This window comes from Poecile atricapillus, chromosome Z (genome assembly GCF_030490865.1).
Source record: "Poecile atricapillus isolate bPoeAtr1 chromosome Z, bPoeAtr1.hap1, whole genome shotgun sequence".
Taxonomy (NCBI): domain Eukaryota; kingdom Metazoa; phylum Chordata; class Aves; order Passeriformes; family Paridae; genus Poecile; species Poecile atricapillus.
In genome coordinates, this window is record NC_081289.1 from 61,294,421 (window position 1) to 61,308,535 (window position 14,115).

General features: G+C 41.6%; 1 protein-coding gene across 1 annotated transcript in view; it reads right to left on the reverse strand.

Annotated features, from left to right (window-relative positions):
* Positions 1-398: 398 nt before the first annotated feature.
* LOC131592862 (ATP-binding cassette sub-family D member 2-like) overlaps positions 399-14,115 on the reverse strand; it is a 42,071-nt gene continuing 28,354 nt past the window's right edge. The window contains exons 7-10 of the mRNA XM_058864701.1: positions 13,649-13,794; positions 7,082-7,166; positions 6,252-6,377; positions 399-4,674 (exon numbers count right to left, since the gene is read on the reverse strand). Of these exons, the coding sequence (XP_058720684.1) occupies positions 4,464-4,674; positions 6,252-6,377; positions 7,082-7,166; positions 13,649-13,794 (568 nt within the window). The 3' untranslated portion in view covers positions 399-4,463. The remainder of the gene's footprint in view (positions 4,675-6,251; positions 6,378-7,081; positions 7,167-13,648; positions 13,795-14,115) is intronic.

Sequence of the window (14,115 nt, forward strand, 5' to 3'; positions counted from 1 at the left end):
TGTTGATTTTTTTGTGGCACTGATGCTCTGTGCGTAACTGTATCTTACAAAAACCCCAACAACAGCCTTTGGGAGTGATGTTGCCATGGTCCTCTGGCTCACTGCTTGGTGTGGTCCCCTGGCAGAAAGCCCCAGCAAGGGGTGGCAGCTCTTGTCACCTTCCTGTCACAAATCAGGTACACACTGAAGTGGATGACACAAAAGATGAGAAACCTCACAGCAGCCTTTGATGCCAGCCTGACCTGGGAATAAAATGCTTGTTTTAACTTGAAAACGCACAGCATCCACCCTGAGCTTTCCTGCTCCTTCACAGAAACAAGGGCTGGGAAAGGACTCCCAGAGCACATGCAGGCAGGTCCTGAATGCTTTGTGAATGACTCATAGGGAATACCGTAAACTGAAAGTAAATGCAACATGTTTTATTTGAGGTCGGAATAAATTACAACTGTAAAGCATATTTTATTGCTTTATAAATTGTCTGCTCTTAAAAGGCATTAATATCAAACATAAACAAAACAAAGACACATTTGATTAACAGTTCAGTTCTCCTAAGCTTCATGGACAGCTCAGTAGGGGGATTTCTTTATATGATTGGCTCAGAAATTTGACTTTGACATGCATTATCACCATTCATAAGTTTGAGTGGACTGCAGATGTGTGCATTTGCTTTAAGATTTTTCTCTAAAATATCCCATTTAATACCCAGTCCTTAATTCCCTACTCAAATACAAATCCCACTGCTTTTGAAATATTCCATTGAAACATACGTGGGGTTCTCTGTCCCTGCAGAAGGAGGATTTCCAAGTCCAAACCAGGAATGAGTCTGACCCCAAAACTAAGTGAAAAAGAAACTCCTCCCAGGTTAAAATAGTGAAATCCCATGCACAAAAAATGTGTCCTTTCATTCTGAAGATTCTTGCAAAACCACTTTCCATTATCTGAACACACTAACGTGGAGAAATCATATTTTTGTTGTACAGACACTACCTGCCTGAGGCAGGTATGAATTTTGCTCATCATCTCTACTTCTCTAGGTGCCAACAGACCCAGGCAATCCAGTCTGCCCTGAGCCTGGGGGGTGAGAGGGTGCTCACAGGGCTGGGTGTGCTCAGCACTGGGCAGTACTCAGCCTTGAACACACAGACACCGTGATGGGGTCTGGCTAGCTCCAGATTGGTATGACAGGTAGAAAGGAGGCCAAAAAGACACTTCCCCAGCTTCCTGGGGAGCCACAGCTACTGAACATCAAAAAGGGAATGAACATTCAAAAGCAGCTCTCATTGCACCACAAAAAAATCTTCCCCCAAGGCATCCTGTCCCACTTTGACTCTCTTGCACTGCCAGGGCCATGTGGTCCCCATGCCCTGGCTCCAGAACAGTGTCTCCCTGAGCTATTCCTGAGCAGGGAACATGCACCTCTGCTAGGCTGGGCCTGAAGCAGCACAAAATGAGCTGGACTATGCCCTGTAAAACTCTCCAGGAACAGAAATGGAGACTCCAGTCTCAATTAGCCCTTGGAACAACATGGGTTTGCAGAAAATACCTCCAGGCAGCTTCTCTTCCTGACACAAAACTAACTGGAAAAATAATGAGCCACCAGTGCAGAAATTCCTTCTAAATCCAGCTCAGTATCACTCAGAAAGTTCCTGTTTAGAGAAGAGTTTCTTCTCATATCAGCCTCTACTGTTTTTGCTATGCCTACAGGAACATAAATAGCTGAGTGAGATGCTGGAGTATTTTAGACTATACAGCTGAATGGGAGTGGTTGTTTATTACTAGATCCAAGAAATATATGTCAAACTTCAAAGAAAATACTATTAGATTGATCTTGGTGTGATGTCAGTTTTCATCAAAATCTTATCAGTAACATTTATAAATTTTGTATGTTTAATGCATAATCTCGTTTAAAAAAAAAACAGCAAACCAACTTTCTTCTGCTAAACATTGTTTCCTCAGAAGAGATTTGTTTTGTGCCATGAGGGATAGCCAGCTTTGATCTCTGTAAGGCATACAGCAGATTTCAGGTGCTGCACTTGCTCACAACGGCTCCCAGCAAGTCAAAGGACAGGGCCAGAGCTTTGGTGGGATATCTGGAGCTGTGCCAAACTGGGCCAATTCTTCAGCAATTTTCAGTATCCCACTCATTCAGGGAGTGGATAACCCTGGTTTAGTTCCCAGCCACATGTTAAAGTGCTAAATGGAGAGGTGGGGAACAGCAATGCCCCTTGCTCCACCTCAGGTCCTGGCTTGGGAAAGGCTTGTGGAAAGGTGTGTGCATGGTGTGCCCGGATTCATCTCATCTTAGAGAAACATCAATCAGAAACCTGCAAGCTTTTACACTCATCAGTCACCTCAGTTATGCTCACTGAGAACAGATTCTTGGCTGACTTCTTTTTTTCCTTAGCAGTGATGAATTTTGCTTTGAAGATGAGAAAGGGGAAAGCTCACCTTCAGGGAGAGGGACAAGCACAGACATTTGCAAATTAAAATACATACATGTCAGCCACCCCAGCAGTGACCTCCATCTGCGCTTTACGACACATCTTATTATCTTGAACCTTAATTTTTCAGCCCTTTCAAAGGTTCCCAGGAGCATTCCTTTCTGTATCAGTGAGATGTCTCAGGGGGCTCTCCAGAAAAAACTAATGAAAGGAGCCAACTGTTGTCACCAGGGTAAGTTACTGGGTTACATTCAAGCCACAGACTATGGAGGGAGCAGACTTGCTCCATTTTCTGGTGCAAATGCCATACCAAGCAGCAAGCTGAGCACACTGAGAAGGAATATGGGCTAATGTTTAGTGCACTGGACTGGGATTTGGCAGATGGAGTTAACTCACATTCCTCTTGTTCTTGAAGCAATCAGAAAAAAGAAACAGTTTATATTAACTTCAGGGTGCTCAAACATTTCCAGCTCAGCAAATGCCCCTAAAATATTTCTCCTCTCCAAACAGTTCCTAGCAGTTTATGCACTTCTTCTCTCAGACTAAGAACAACAGACAGAAATCTTCTAAGAAATCACACTTCTGGGGAAAAAAAAGAACCAACAAACTTAAGGATTGCTACATCTGGGCTAAGGCTCATTTACCCACCTGCAAAGCCTCTTACTCCTCCTGATTTTCACTCCCGAGCTGCCCATTTGCCATGCACTTGCAGTCAGAGAGAACAGGAGCTCTTAAATACATTCACATCTTTATTTCCAATTCTCCAGCTTTTGTATTCAGCAAGGCACTCAGGCCAGCACAGTCTCAGGCAGTTCTGTTAAAGCACCTTCTGACTGATTGGGGACCTGAACTGAAAAGCTGATGGGACAATCAGTGAGTGCATCTGAAAGCAAGGCTGTTTACCAGTGCATTTTTTTCACAGGGAGGGCAATGTTCAGCCACTCCACCAGAATATGGCATGTATATTCATTAGTGGTTACCAAATGCTCTAACTTTTCACAGACCTTTATAAATGCTGAACATTTCATTTGGCAGGACAGCCATGCCTGAGAATTCAGCATATTGTTAGAAACTACCATTTCCTTCTCCTACAGTCCTTCTCATCACAAAGTGTCTCATGGAACAAACAAGTGTCTATATTGTGATTATGCCAATGGAGGAACTGGGACAGATATGGATGCCAGCTGGATTGGACCCATAGAGCACATGAATGATTTAGTCAAGCGAAAACTAAGTCACTTGATGCCAGGCCCAGTGCTCCATCCACACCACCTGAGGTTACCAAGTAAGGGACATAAATTATCCCCCAAAGGAACTGATGTATCATGAAGGGCAAAGAGCCTCTGAAGCTATGTGTAATGGCATAAAACACAAGTATATTACATGTTTAGCTCTGTCCCTGTTTCTCTGTAATGAGGGCAGTGGGTTGCTCAGACAGTTGTCTTCTGGTCAGCCTATTACGTTATTTCCTATGGAAATGCAGGTAAAGGCATGTATACTATACAGTAGTAGAACAGAAGTCTTATTTTACATGGGCTGAGAGAATGTTTCTTATACTCAAATGAGATTTTTGCATGCATCTGCATACTCACCCAGATACTGCCCCTGCTGTGCTCCATGCCTGAGTGTCATGCCCGGTTGCTCTGCGTAGCAGGCATGTCATACGCACACAGTGACCTGGTACAAGAGCACATTCTGCAGGACAAGTCTCAGGCAAAAATTCACCAAAAAAAGCCTAAGTTTGTGGTAGTTTCTTGCAGTGAATTGGGCTTTCACTAGGAATTAACATAAGCTGTAATGACTAATCTTATAGTCTGTGCACTTGCTTATTTTCTTTTCACAGTTCAACCACTTTCCTCCTTAATACTAAAACACTAAAGTCTTACATAGCATTCAGAGCATTATTTTCTGCTGGCTGTGTTATGCTCTAAGCCTCTGTCACAATGCATGCAAAGGATAATGGCTGAATTTGTAACGCTTTTAACTAAAAAAATACTTGTAAAAACATAAACCATAAATTATTTATTCCTCTTTGTCCATTGTTTTAAGCACTGAATCTTCTCCCAGGATTTTACACAGTTCATTCAGTCTCTGCTGCATTTTAGGAATTCCTGCAAGCTGGGATTCCAGTCTCTGTTTTTCCTCACTCAATGATAAACGAATAGCGGTGTCCAACTGCTCGAAACGCCAGCCACCTTGTCCGTCAAACTGCAGCAAGTGAGTGTGGTACTTCCTGCAGGAGAAATTAAAACATTAGTAATGGCTCAGGGAACACATGGTTTGTTATTGCATGCAAATTTGGATGTATGTGTCTCTTTTCAAAGGTGCCTCTCAGGAATTTGAGTTGTCCAGTTCTAGATCACTGGGTAAGACTCTTTTTTCAATTTCTCGTCATTCCAGGACACTCTTTCATGTGGGATTTGGTGTTTCAAAGCCTGTCACCGGGACTGCCCCAGCCCAAGAGTGAAATTCGGCGCGTGCCAGCTGGAAGCAACAGTACTGCTGTGGGCTCCCAGCTGGGACAGTCATTGCCCCTGCAGCCCACAAGGCCAGCTCTGAGCCCCTCATCTGCAGGGATGCTGGCAGGATTGGGCAGCAGGGCCGTGCAAGGTCCACTCATCACTTGCTGTCCCTGGCCAAGGTGGTGGCCCCCTCCTACTGCCTCCTTCTTAGAAACACTGTGGCTACAGATGACTTCACTACAACTCCATCAGATGCCTTTTTCCCCAGGAGACAGAACAGCAGCATCAGACAAGATTCGTTCCTCCCTCAGGAATTCTAGTCCCAGTTTATTTTATTTACCTCACTTTCTGATAGATGTCTTACCTCCTGGGCAGCAAATACAGAGAGACAGCCATGATGCACCTGATCCTACTGATAAAACTCAAGTTTTGCTCCCCTGTGTCTTATAAGGTTGGCTAAAGGTAACTTTATTCCTGAAGCATGGTTCAGTTTGCAAGGGGCTGAAATAAAAAAGTCTGTGTAGGAGTCACAGATCTTTCAGTGAGTATCAGGGTGTGTGCATCAAAAATATTCAAAGGTGTACATGTGGAGTTTGTCAAGACCTGGCATAACATTTTTCAGGAGGTGCCAGAGGAAGAGCAGAGAGTTCCCTCAGAGCTGCTAGTATGACTTAGTAATTTATCACTATAAATTATAGAAGGTAAAATGCATCATAAAACACTGATTATAAATGCCATCCAGGGACTATGACAGTTTTAATAAACTCAATGGCTTATGACATGGGACTGAAAAGAGACTCATCTCCAGTCTAATATTTACCACTTCATGGATATTATCCTTTGTGATATCAAATGCTTAACCTATCCTATTTTTTCCCCACCAAACTCACAAAAAATCAAGAAGCTAAATGCTGCAGATAAAGGACACAACTGTTAAAAAAACAGACATAATATTCCCATGGAGGTACAAAGTATAGTTTAACCACTTGACATGTTTCCCATCTCCTCCCTGCACATTAAACTTCCCCAGGATACCTCACATATTTTTTCACCTTTACAGAAAAACCTGGTGATACCTGTTGTGGCTGTGGCATAGACTAATTATTTACCTCTTAGACATCTGCATATTAATAAGTGAAACACATTAAAAAAATAAGAGGGATGAATAAATACCTTTCAAATCATGAAAAAAATTCATGCTAAATTAATTTACATCACTACTGTTGTAGATAACTTACCTTGGAAACTGCAGACTTAACAACTGCCCCAGTACGAAGAATAAAGGCCAATCCACTGCTTGTCAGAGAGCTAAAAGCAAGGATCATGATAAAGTCCTGAATATACTTACCAAAGAGAAGGTCTGTGTGTTATGGAAAGCAGGGATATCCCAGCAGCTTTTGCAGCTTGGAATATCTTTCCTTCAACATCAATGCTTACAGCACTTGTACATTCATCCAGCAATGCATATTTCGGCCTTTTAGAAGAAGATAAAGAACATTATTCTTCTATGTTTTAGGCCTAGTATTCCCATGTACAAGGTTTAATTGAAAGAACGACAGGAAATAGAGACCTACTTTTTGCCAGACAGCTGTCTCTTATTTACAGCTGGAAGCTGGCTAGAAACAACATGAAGTTTCCATGCATTACTCAGGTGAAAAGGCAACTTCCAGGAAAAATGGGGTTTACTTCCTCGCCAATTTGAGTACACAGTGATCTAACTTCTATGTCCTGTCTGACCTAGTATTATTTTGTACTCTCGTCAAGTTATGCAGTAGCTAAAGCCAACTCAAAGCTTCCTATCGGCTGCTATATAAGGTCTGGGCTGCCTTTGTGTGCTGGCAGTCTCCAAAATCAAAAGGTAAAGGTTGGCTTTCAAACTCCAAGAGCTTTTTGCAATAGTCCATCACACTTGTCAACATTTGTAGGAAGGAAGATGTTTGTGCCTGAGATGTTAAAGAAAGAAATATCTGAAAAAAATAATGCTATGTTGCCAAATGCAAAGCTGAAGAAGCATTATCCAAACCAAAGGCAGAGCTTGTATGAATGAACAACAAGATTTATGCAGGTCTTATGCTAGACAGTGTTGCATTGTGCATGCAGATTATAGTCTACTACCACTCTAACAGGAAATCTGCAAAGCTCTTTCGCATTTTCAAATGCTTCTTAAATAACACTTACTTGTGGTAAAACATCCGGGCCATGCCCATCCTTTGTTTTTCTCCTCCTGATAAGACATCTTTCCAATCCATGATGGCATCCCAGCCTTTAAAAAAAAATGCAAACAAAATTAGTCAGGACAATATAAGTTTATGAAGGAAATGCAGCTTCACTTGCAACACTTCTGCAATCTATAACCAAAATCATAAAGAACATTTCAACTGCTCAGGCTACTGAATCACATCTTCTGAAATACCTCAATTCCCATCCACTGGCAATCAACTGGAAAAATGTCCCTTAAATCGTGACAATTTTGAAAGTGGAATTTAGACTTTTTAGTCATGTGGATATTGTCAAAAAACTTTACTTACCATCTCTTTGAAAAAAACTCTTTGACCTGTATATAATTAGTAATGTTATTGTCATATTTGCTTCATGGAACAATTCTCTATTTCTTCTTGAAAGGTATGAGTGGAAATTTAAAAGCAAAGTAAAATAAATAAAGTGTAAAAAATAAAGAGCAGTGTCAGACTGCATTCACTACTGTAGGTGAAGAAAACTGTCAGCAATCCCAACAGAAACACAACTGCAGACACAGTGATGTATCTGTGTGCACAGACAGGCAGGAAAACTGCAGACAGGAGAATCTTCTATAAAAATTTCCTTCAACCTTTTATTTAAAAATAACCCACACCTGCTATAACCTGGGGTATCCTTATTTAATATTCTGCATGTTCTCTAACTGATTTATTTCTTTATCACTTTCAGGTACATGCAACAGGAGCACGAGGCGTTTTATCTGTGATCTTACAGCAGACTGGTGTCCTGTGAGTACTTAGGCATGAATAATTCCTCCTACCGAAAAAAATAAAGTGACAAATTACCTTATTGAAAATAAGTTTTCAGTCAAACAATACAAATGGATAGACTAGCAAAATAGATGAGTTTTCAAAAAGAAGAGTGTGGATGTAGAAAAAAATTTGATAAGACATTTTTCTCAACTGATAATCTATTCATGAGACAAGCAGATGAAGCTGGGCTGACAGGAAGAGAACATTTTTTCAGATCAGCCACGGAAATACTGTAACTAAGAAGTTAATAACACAGCCAAAACCCCTTTTCTGCCACTGCCAAATTTAAAATAAATATTTGCCAGAAAAGACTATAAATAAGATAAAGCAAGGAGGGTGGGCTGTGTTATTTCTGATAGCTGAGCAAATGTGAGACAATGGGGCTTGTGAATGTGCAGAAGGCTTGGTACTGCTCTGCCTCTGCTTGGTGCTATACCAAGGCTTGGCAGGACTGAACAAAACATCAGTGAAACATATGATGAGGGGCTGTGTGACCAAAACCAGTAATTGATAATGACAGAGACTAAATTTCAAGATTTTGCTCTACATAAAATTAGAATATATAATGTAATGATTTTTTAATAAATATTTATAAAGTTAGATTTAAAAACCAGGCATATGCAAGAAAGATATCACCTTTAGTGATCCTATAGTTTTTCCCTATTTTCCTTCCATTCTTGTGTAAGGATGCCAGTGGGTACCCTCCCAGGAGCACATACAGTGCTTTCTATCAGCAGGCTCCCAGTAAGGATGGAGTTGTGTAGTGATTAACTGAGGCACCATTTGGATACTCTCTGGTAAAGGGAACAGATACACACAGGCTCCTATTGCTGAGCAGTCCCAGTGCTGGGACCTCAGAGAGCTGGAGTGCTGTTCCACCAACACCCTGAGCTTCCAAAAAGCACTGTAAAACACCTGGAGCGCTCCCTTTTGGCAAAGGGTTCTAGCAAGGGATGGAAACATTTCTTCAAGAAACCATAGAAACAGCTATGCTTCTGACAACAATCAAGCTGCTGCTTATGTTCTGTTATTTTTAAGGTGAGAATACAGACGAGCTTCAGGACCTGGATCTGAGCTAGGGTGTGGGTGGGTGTGCATGTGTGCACATGTGCCTGGGGAAGCAGTGCCTGTGTTCACACAGTTTCTTCCTGATCAGCTGGTTTATAAAGGCTTATTAAAAGACAAAAGGGGAATGAAGTTCAAAAAGAAGCATCCTCTTGTCAGCAAAATAATTTTATTATTTTCTCTAAAGGTGTAAGATTTAGCCTCTGTTTATCTGGATACAATGGTCCTCTCTGTGGTTACTTCAATTTTTATTCTAACTGAATATGACGTGCATCTTGCCTCTTCTGCCTGGCAGCCTCCCTGAACTCTCCTATTTTCCACCTGGAATGCCTCAAACAACAGAAAAGGAAGTGTGCAATTTTGTATTATCCCTTTTAAAAAACTCTTTTCTAGTGTCTAAATATTTTTTTCTGAACACTTAGGCATTTGTAACTTACACTAACTGACTCCCCCCGTCTGCAAACAATAGTGCACCTACTTGTCTCCTGTTTCTTCCTGCTGACATGGCACAGGTCAGTGAAGGTGCTTAAGCATTCTGGAAGTATCAGCCAAGTGGCTTAGGTCACGCATAACTACATCCACTTCAGAAAAGAAGAAATTAAATGGCTCGCCCATGAATACAGCACAAGTCTCTTAGTAAGTACAAGCACAATCCTGGCTGTCAGAGTCCAAATTCCTTGCCCACCTTCTTGTTATGGCTTTTGCAGCCAGTAAGACAAAGAGCATGTTTAATGTACTGGGGCACAGTAACAGCAGCAGAAATACATACAGCTGCCAGTAAACACTAGTGATAGCCTCAGGATAGCAGCATTTCATTTTCTTGCATGGCTTCTTTTATAATTCCTTTAATCTCAGTTTTCTGAAGGAAAATGCAAGCTGTATTTGGCAAAACCCAAACGGGTTACTCCTGGGATCCATATCCCTCTGTATTCTTCCTCCTTGTGAATCCTTGCATTTTCATGCAAGACTGAGCGTTCAGCTGCCATGAAAAGCTTAAGTTCCTTTTTCAGATCTACATTCCAATGCACCTTATCAGACATGGACTGAAGGACGAAAGGCTGACATAGCAGACCACAGCCAGAGAGTCGACCCCTGCCGAGTTTTTGGGCATGGAAGTCTCTTTCACAGCGTATGTAAAGAGCCCAGTGCTGTGCAGGATGAATATGCAAGGACAACCTGGAGCTGAGCAAGGAACAAAGAGACCATCGACTGCATGAGCCTCAGCTCAGCATGACACTGCAGGGATTTGTCTCTGGATTTCAGAGCCACTGGAAAAGCTGGCAGAGCTCTCCAGAGTTCCTGCTGGTACCAGTAACAAAAACAAATCCAGGGCTAAAGCGATCAGATGAAATAATCTCAGAGAGAGGAAATGGGCTTGTCCATCTGTTTATACGTGGCCTAGCACAAAGGCTCCCTGGACAACATCCAAAGATATGACAAATGCACAAAATAATGAGGAATAATTATAATCTGGGGTGCTGAGAAACCATAACAGGTTGAACTTGCTCAGTAATGTCATCGGCCCCAACCAGACAGGCCCAGTCACGCGTGCACCGCGCAGCTCCACGGCCTCATGGCTCCTCTCGTGTGACAGGCTGTCAGCAGCCTGGGGCTGCACCTCCACTGACACTTGCTAAATATACACAGGTTTTCAAAGCAGGTCAGAAGGAACTACTTTAGGAATATGCATTGCACATCTCCATGCTTTTAGCCCCCATTTCTGGACATGCTTTTTCACCACACACGCTGAATACAACCTTTATTTTGTATGAAATTATGGTTCTGGTAGAGCTAACAACTTTGCAGATGTTGATGGGGGAACCTTACAGATAATAAAAAGCTAAGTAACAAAACAGCATTTGTCTAATGTCCAGGTGGTGAGAAAAACATTAGTGTGGGCCTCAGTGGAAAGGGAGCTCTGCCCCCAGCAGCAAGGGGGCTACTGCCAACAGCCACTGCACTGGGTTCTTCAAGGCCTTGGGCTCAGGAACATCCAGAACAATGGGGCTGGGGAGGGAGATTGCTGTTTTGGTGGATTTCATGTATTCTATTGATACCAACTGAAAAATGTATCATGAGGGTAACATGGAAGCTAAATTCCAAATTGGGCTATTTATTTTATTTACTTCTAGCTGGGTCAAACCTTAATGCTAGAAAAAGAAGGAATTTCTGTCACTGGCAGCAACACAAACAACGTCAGACATAATACTTGGAATGCTGTGATCCTTCTACTGCTGCAATGTGGAAGTAATTCAGCTAAAAACAATAACGTCATGCCAGAACAAATAATTTGAGTCAAAGTTGTGCACCTCTGGCTTCATCTAGCTTTTTATAACTGCCCACAAGGAACAGAACACAAAACTGCAAAGCATCAGCTTATACACACATGACATTCATGATCAATTAAAGCACAAGAGGTTTATATGAGATTTTTCATTATTTCAGAAAGAAAAGAGTTCCATTTTTAATAAAGATATTTTTCATTTAAAAATATGATTTTAAGCAAAATAATAAAATAAAAATTGGAATTAAAAAATATTAGTTTATGTATAAACAAAAAATTCCAACTGTTCACTTTCAGAAAGTATTTCTCTGTCTTGCTGGTTCAGAAAACCCCAGAATATGAGTCCTTGTCCCAGACCGGGGCAGCTTTAAAAACATCCAAGCATATAAAATCCATATAACGTGTCAAATCATATGTCACAGATTTCCCCTCTGCTCCTGCCTTGGAAATTGTCTCTTGCAAATGCCAAAGAAGAAAAGTGAACAAGTATATTATGGTCCTAAAAACTTCCTGGTATGTGGTAATCTCCCTGTTTTCCGGCTTTGTCCACTTCTGTCGCTTTAGATCACAAATCACCCAAGACATTTTTCCCCAACAATTGTTTATGCAAACTTTTGCACAATGTGCCCTTATCCTGAGCTTCAATATAGCACCAGTGAACATTAACAGTGTCCTCTAGACTTTGTAATAGATTGTGCGTGTTGTGCATGCGCAGTCAGACAGGCAGAACAGCAAGAACAGTAACAAATACTTTCTTTGGCATGGAAAGCAGCATGAGACTGATCCAAACCTGGGGTTTCAGTGACTGTAGCCAAGGCATCTTGGACATGGGGCACAGTGACTGCCCTGTCACCAGTTACACAGTTAGCTGCAGGGTCAGAAACCACAACGATGCGCACTCAGAGACTGCCGGGGTGTAGCTTTGGCCACCAAGGGTCACATGTTGTGCAGTCCAACCACACATACCAGTGCACAGTAAATGCGCACACTTCACAATTTAACTGCTCCTCGTTTTCTAGATCCCCGTTCAAACATTCCTGCTTGTTCTTCTGCTATCTGGGCACATCACTTAGTGAAGTAAGTGACTCAGGAATATTAACAGGAATAGTTGTAGTGTCAGTGTAGGAAGGAGAGGCCTTCTCTCCAATTGTTCCAGTCACTGAGTTTAGCTCTGCCTACTTGTGTTTTAGGATCAGATTTGAATAATAACATGAATCAGAATGACAGCAGATTCTTATTTTCTATTGCAACAGTCCTTATTAGATTCTTAACAAAGAAGCATTAACTCATGATGGAGAAGTATCTTTAGGTATACAATTGCTGTTGCAAACGATTACTAATTCCCACTCTAAAATGTGCAGAAAAGACTGAAGTATCCACATATACTTTAAAAAAAAAAAGACAGCTTCTGCCTCTTTAACAGAACAACCAGCTGCCATCCAGGAATGGGAATTTAGACATTGTCTTGGGATTCCCAGTGGTTGAAGCACTACTCTGTGTTGTCAGAACAGTCCTGAGGCTCACCAAGCACACACGAAGGAAGGTACCTGACCAAAACCAGCACTGACAGCTGGTACATTCAGCACACCCCTTAAAGGAGTCTGAAGATCCTTTTTCTTCTCTCTAAATGTTACCAATGTTGTCCTATGTCTGTTTTAAAAGCAGGGGAATTATGGGGAAGAAATTGAAACTAGAGATTAGTGTCTGATAGGAACAAAAGGGTAAGAATTATTGCTGTGCTTGAGGAAAAAAAGCCATGAAATGCTGCAGTTCCTTAGATACAAAAGAAGCCTTTAGCATCTTGACGCTTATAGTGATAGTATATATATACATATATACATACACACTCTCACTAACTCTGAGAACAAACACTGCTGAGAACACACAGCAACTTAAACAGCAAGCAGTAGATGGCAACATTCTACTGTCAGCCAGCATTGCTTGGCTGTTTTTAACTTGTTCACTCTGGTGGGGTGGTCTCAGACACTCCTTCTCTTGGCACACAGCCCTGCTGATCCCACAAACTAGGGAGGTGAAAGCAGATCTGCTTTCAAGTTGATATAGTCAGTGACATTACAATGTTTTAAGACACGTTACAGTTTTTATGAAAATCAAGGAGGGTAAGTGATCCCACAATACCAGGAAAAGACAGGCCATCACATGATAGTGAGGATGTTCAACTTGGGCATGGATTTACTGCAGAGGGGAGGAGCACTCAGCTCTTCCCCCTCTGTTAGCATCAGGAACAACAACCATGTGTCTGTGCAGCTCCCACAATCATAAAGGTCTGATTCCAGTTTTGCCAGTTCAGTCAGTAAAGGTCAGTCACACTGACACACATACAAGTGACAGATTTTGTCAAGTTTTTAATAAAAATATGCAATTTACCTCCTTCTCTTTGAACTATGTGGTACAGATGAACCATATGCAGAATAGACTCTAGATCTTGATCTTGGTAGCCCTTCTCATGCATGTCTTCCACTGAGTCTGGATAGATGACTTGATCTCGTAGTGTTCCAATGGACATGTAGGGCCTGAGGAACAATACAGGGAAACTGGTAATCTGAGGATGGCTTCAAGTAAGCACATCTTGCTGATGCTCTGTGAACACAGCGTAAGGCTTTAAACACTATGTTGTTAAAACACAGTGGATTTATCCAGTGGGTATATTGTGGGTGAACATTTTTCTAAACTTACCTTAGGGACAATGTATTGTTTCCGTAACAGTTGATTACATGGTAACAAGAAGGGTAGTGTTAGCATGGAAACACAATGACATATTAGGCAGAATAAATATTCACTTCATAGCCCATTTTGAATGCTTTCACTTGGACTTAGCAGAGCTATCCTCTGTT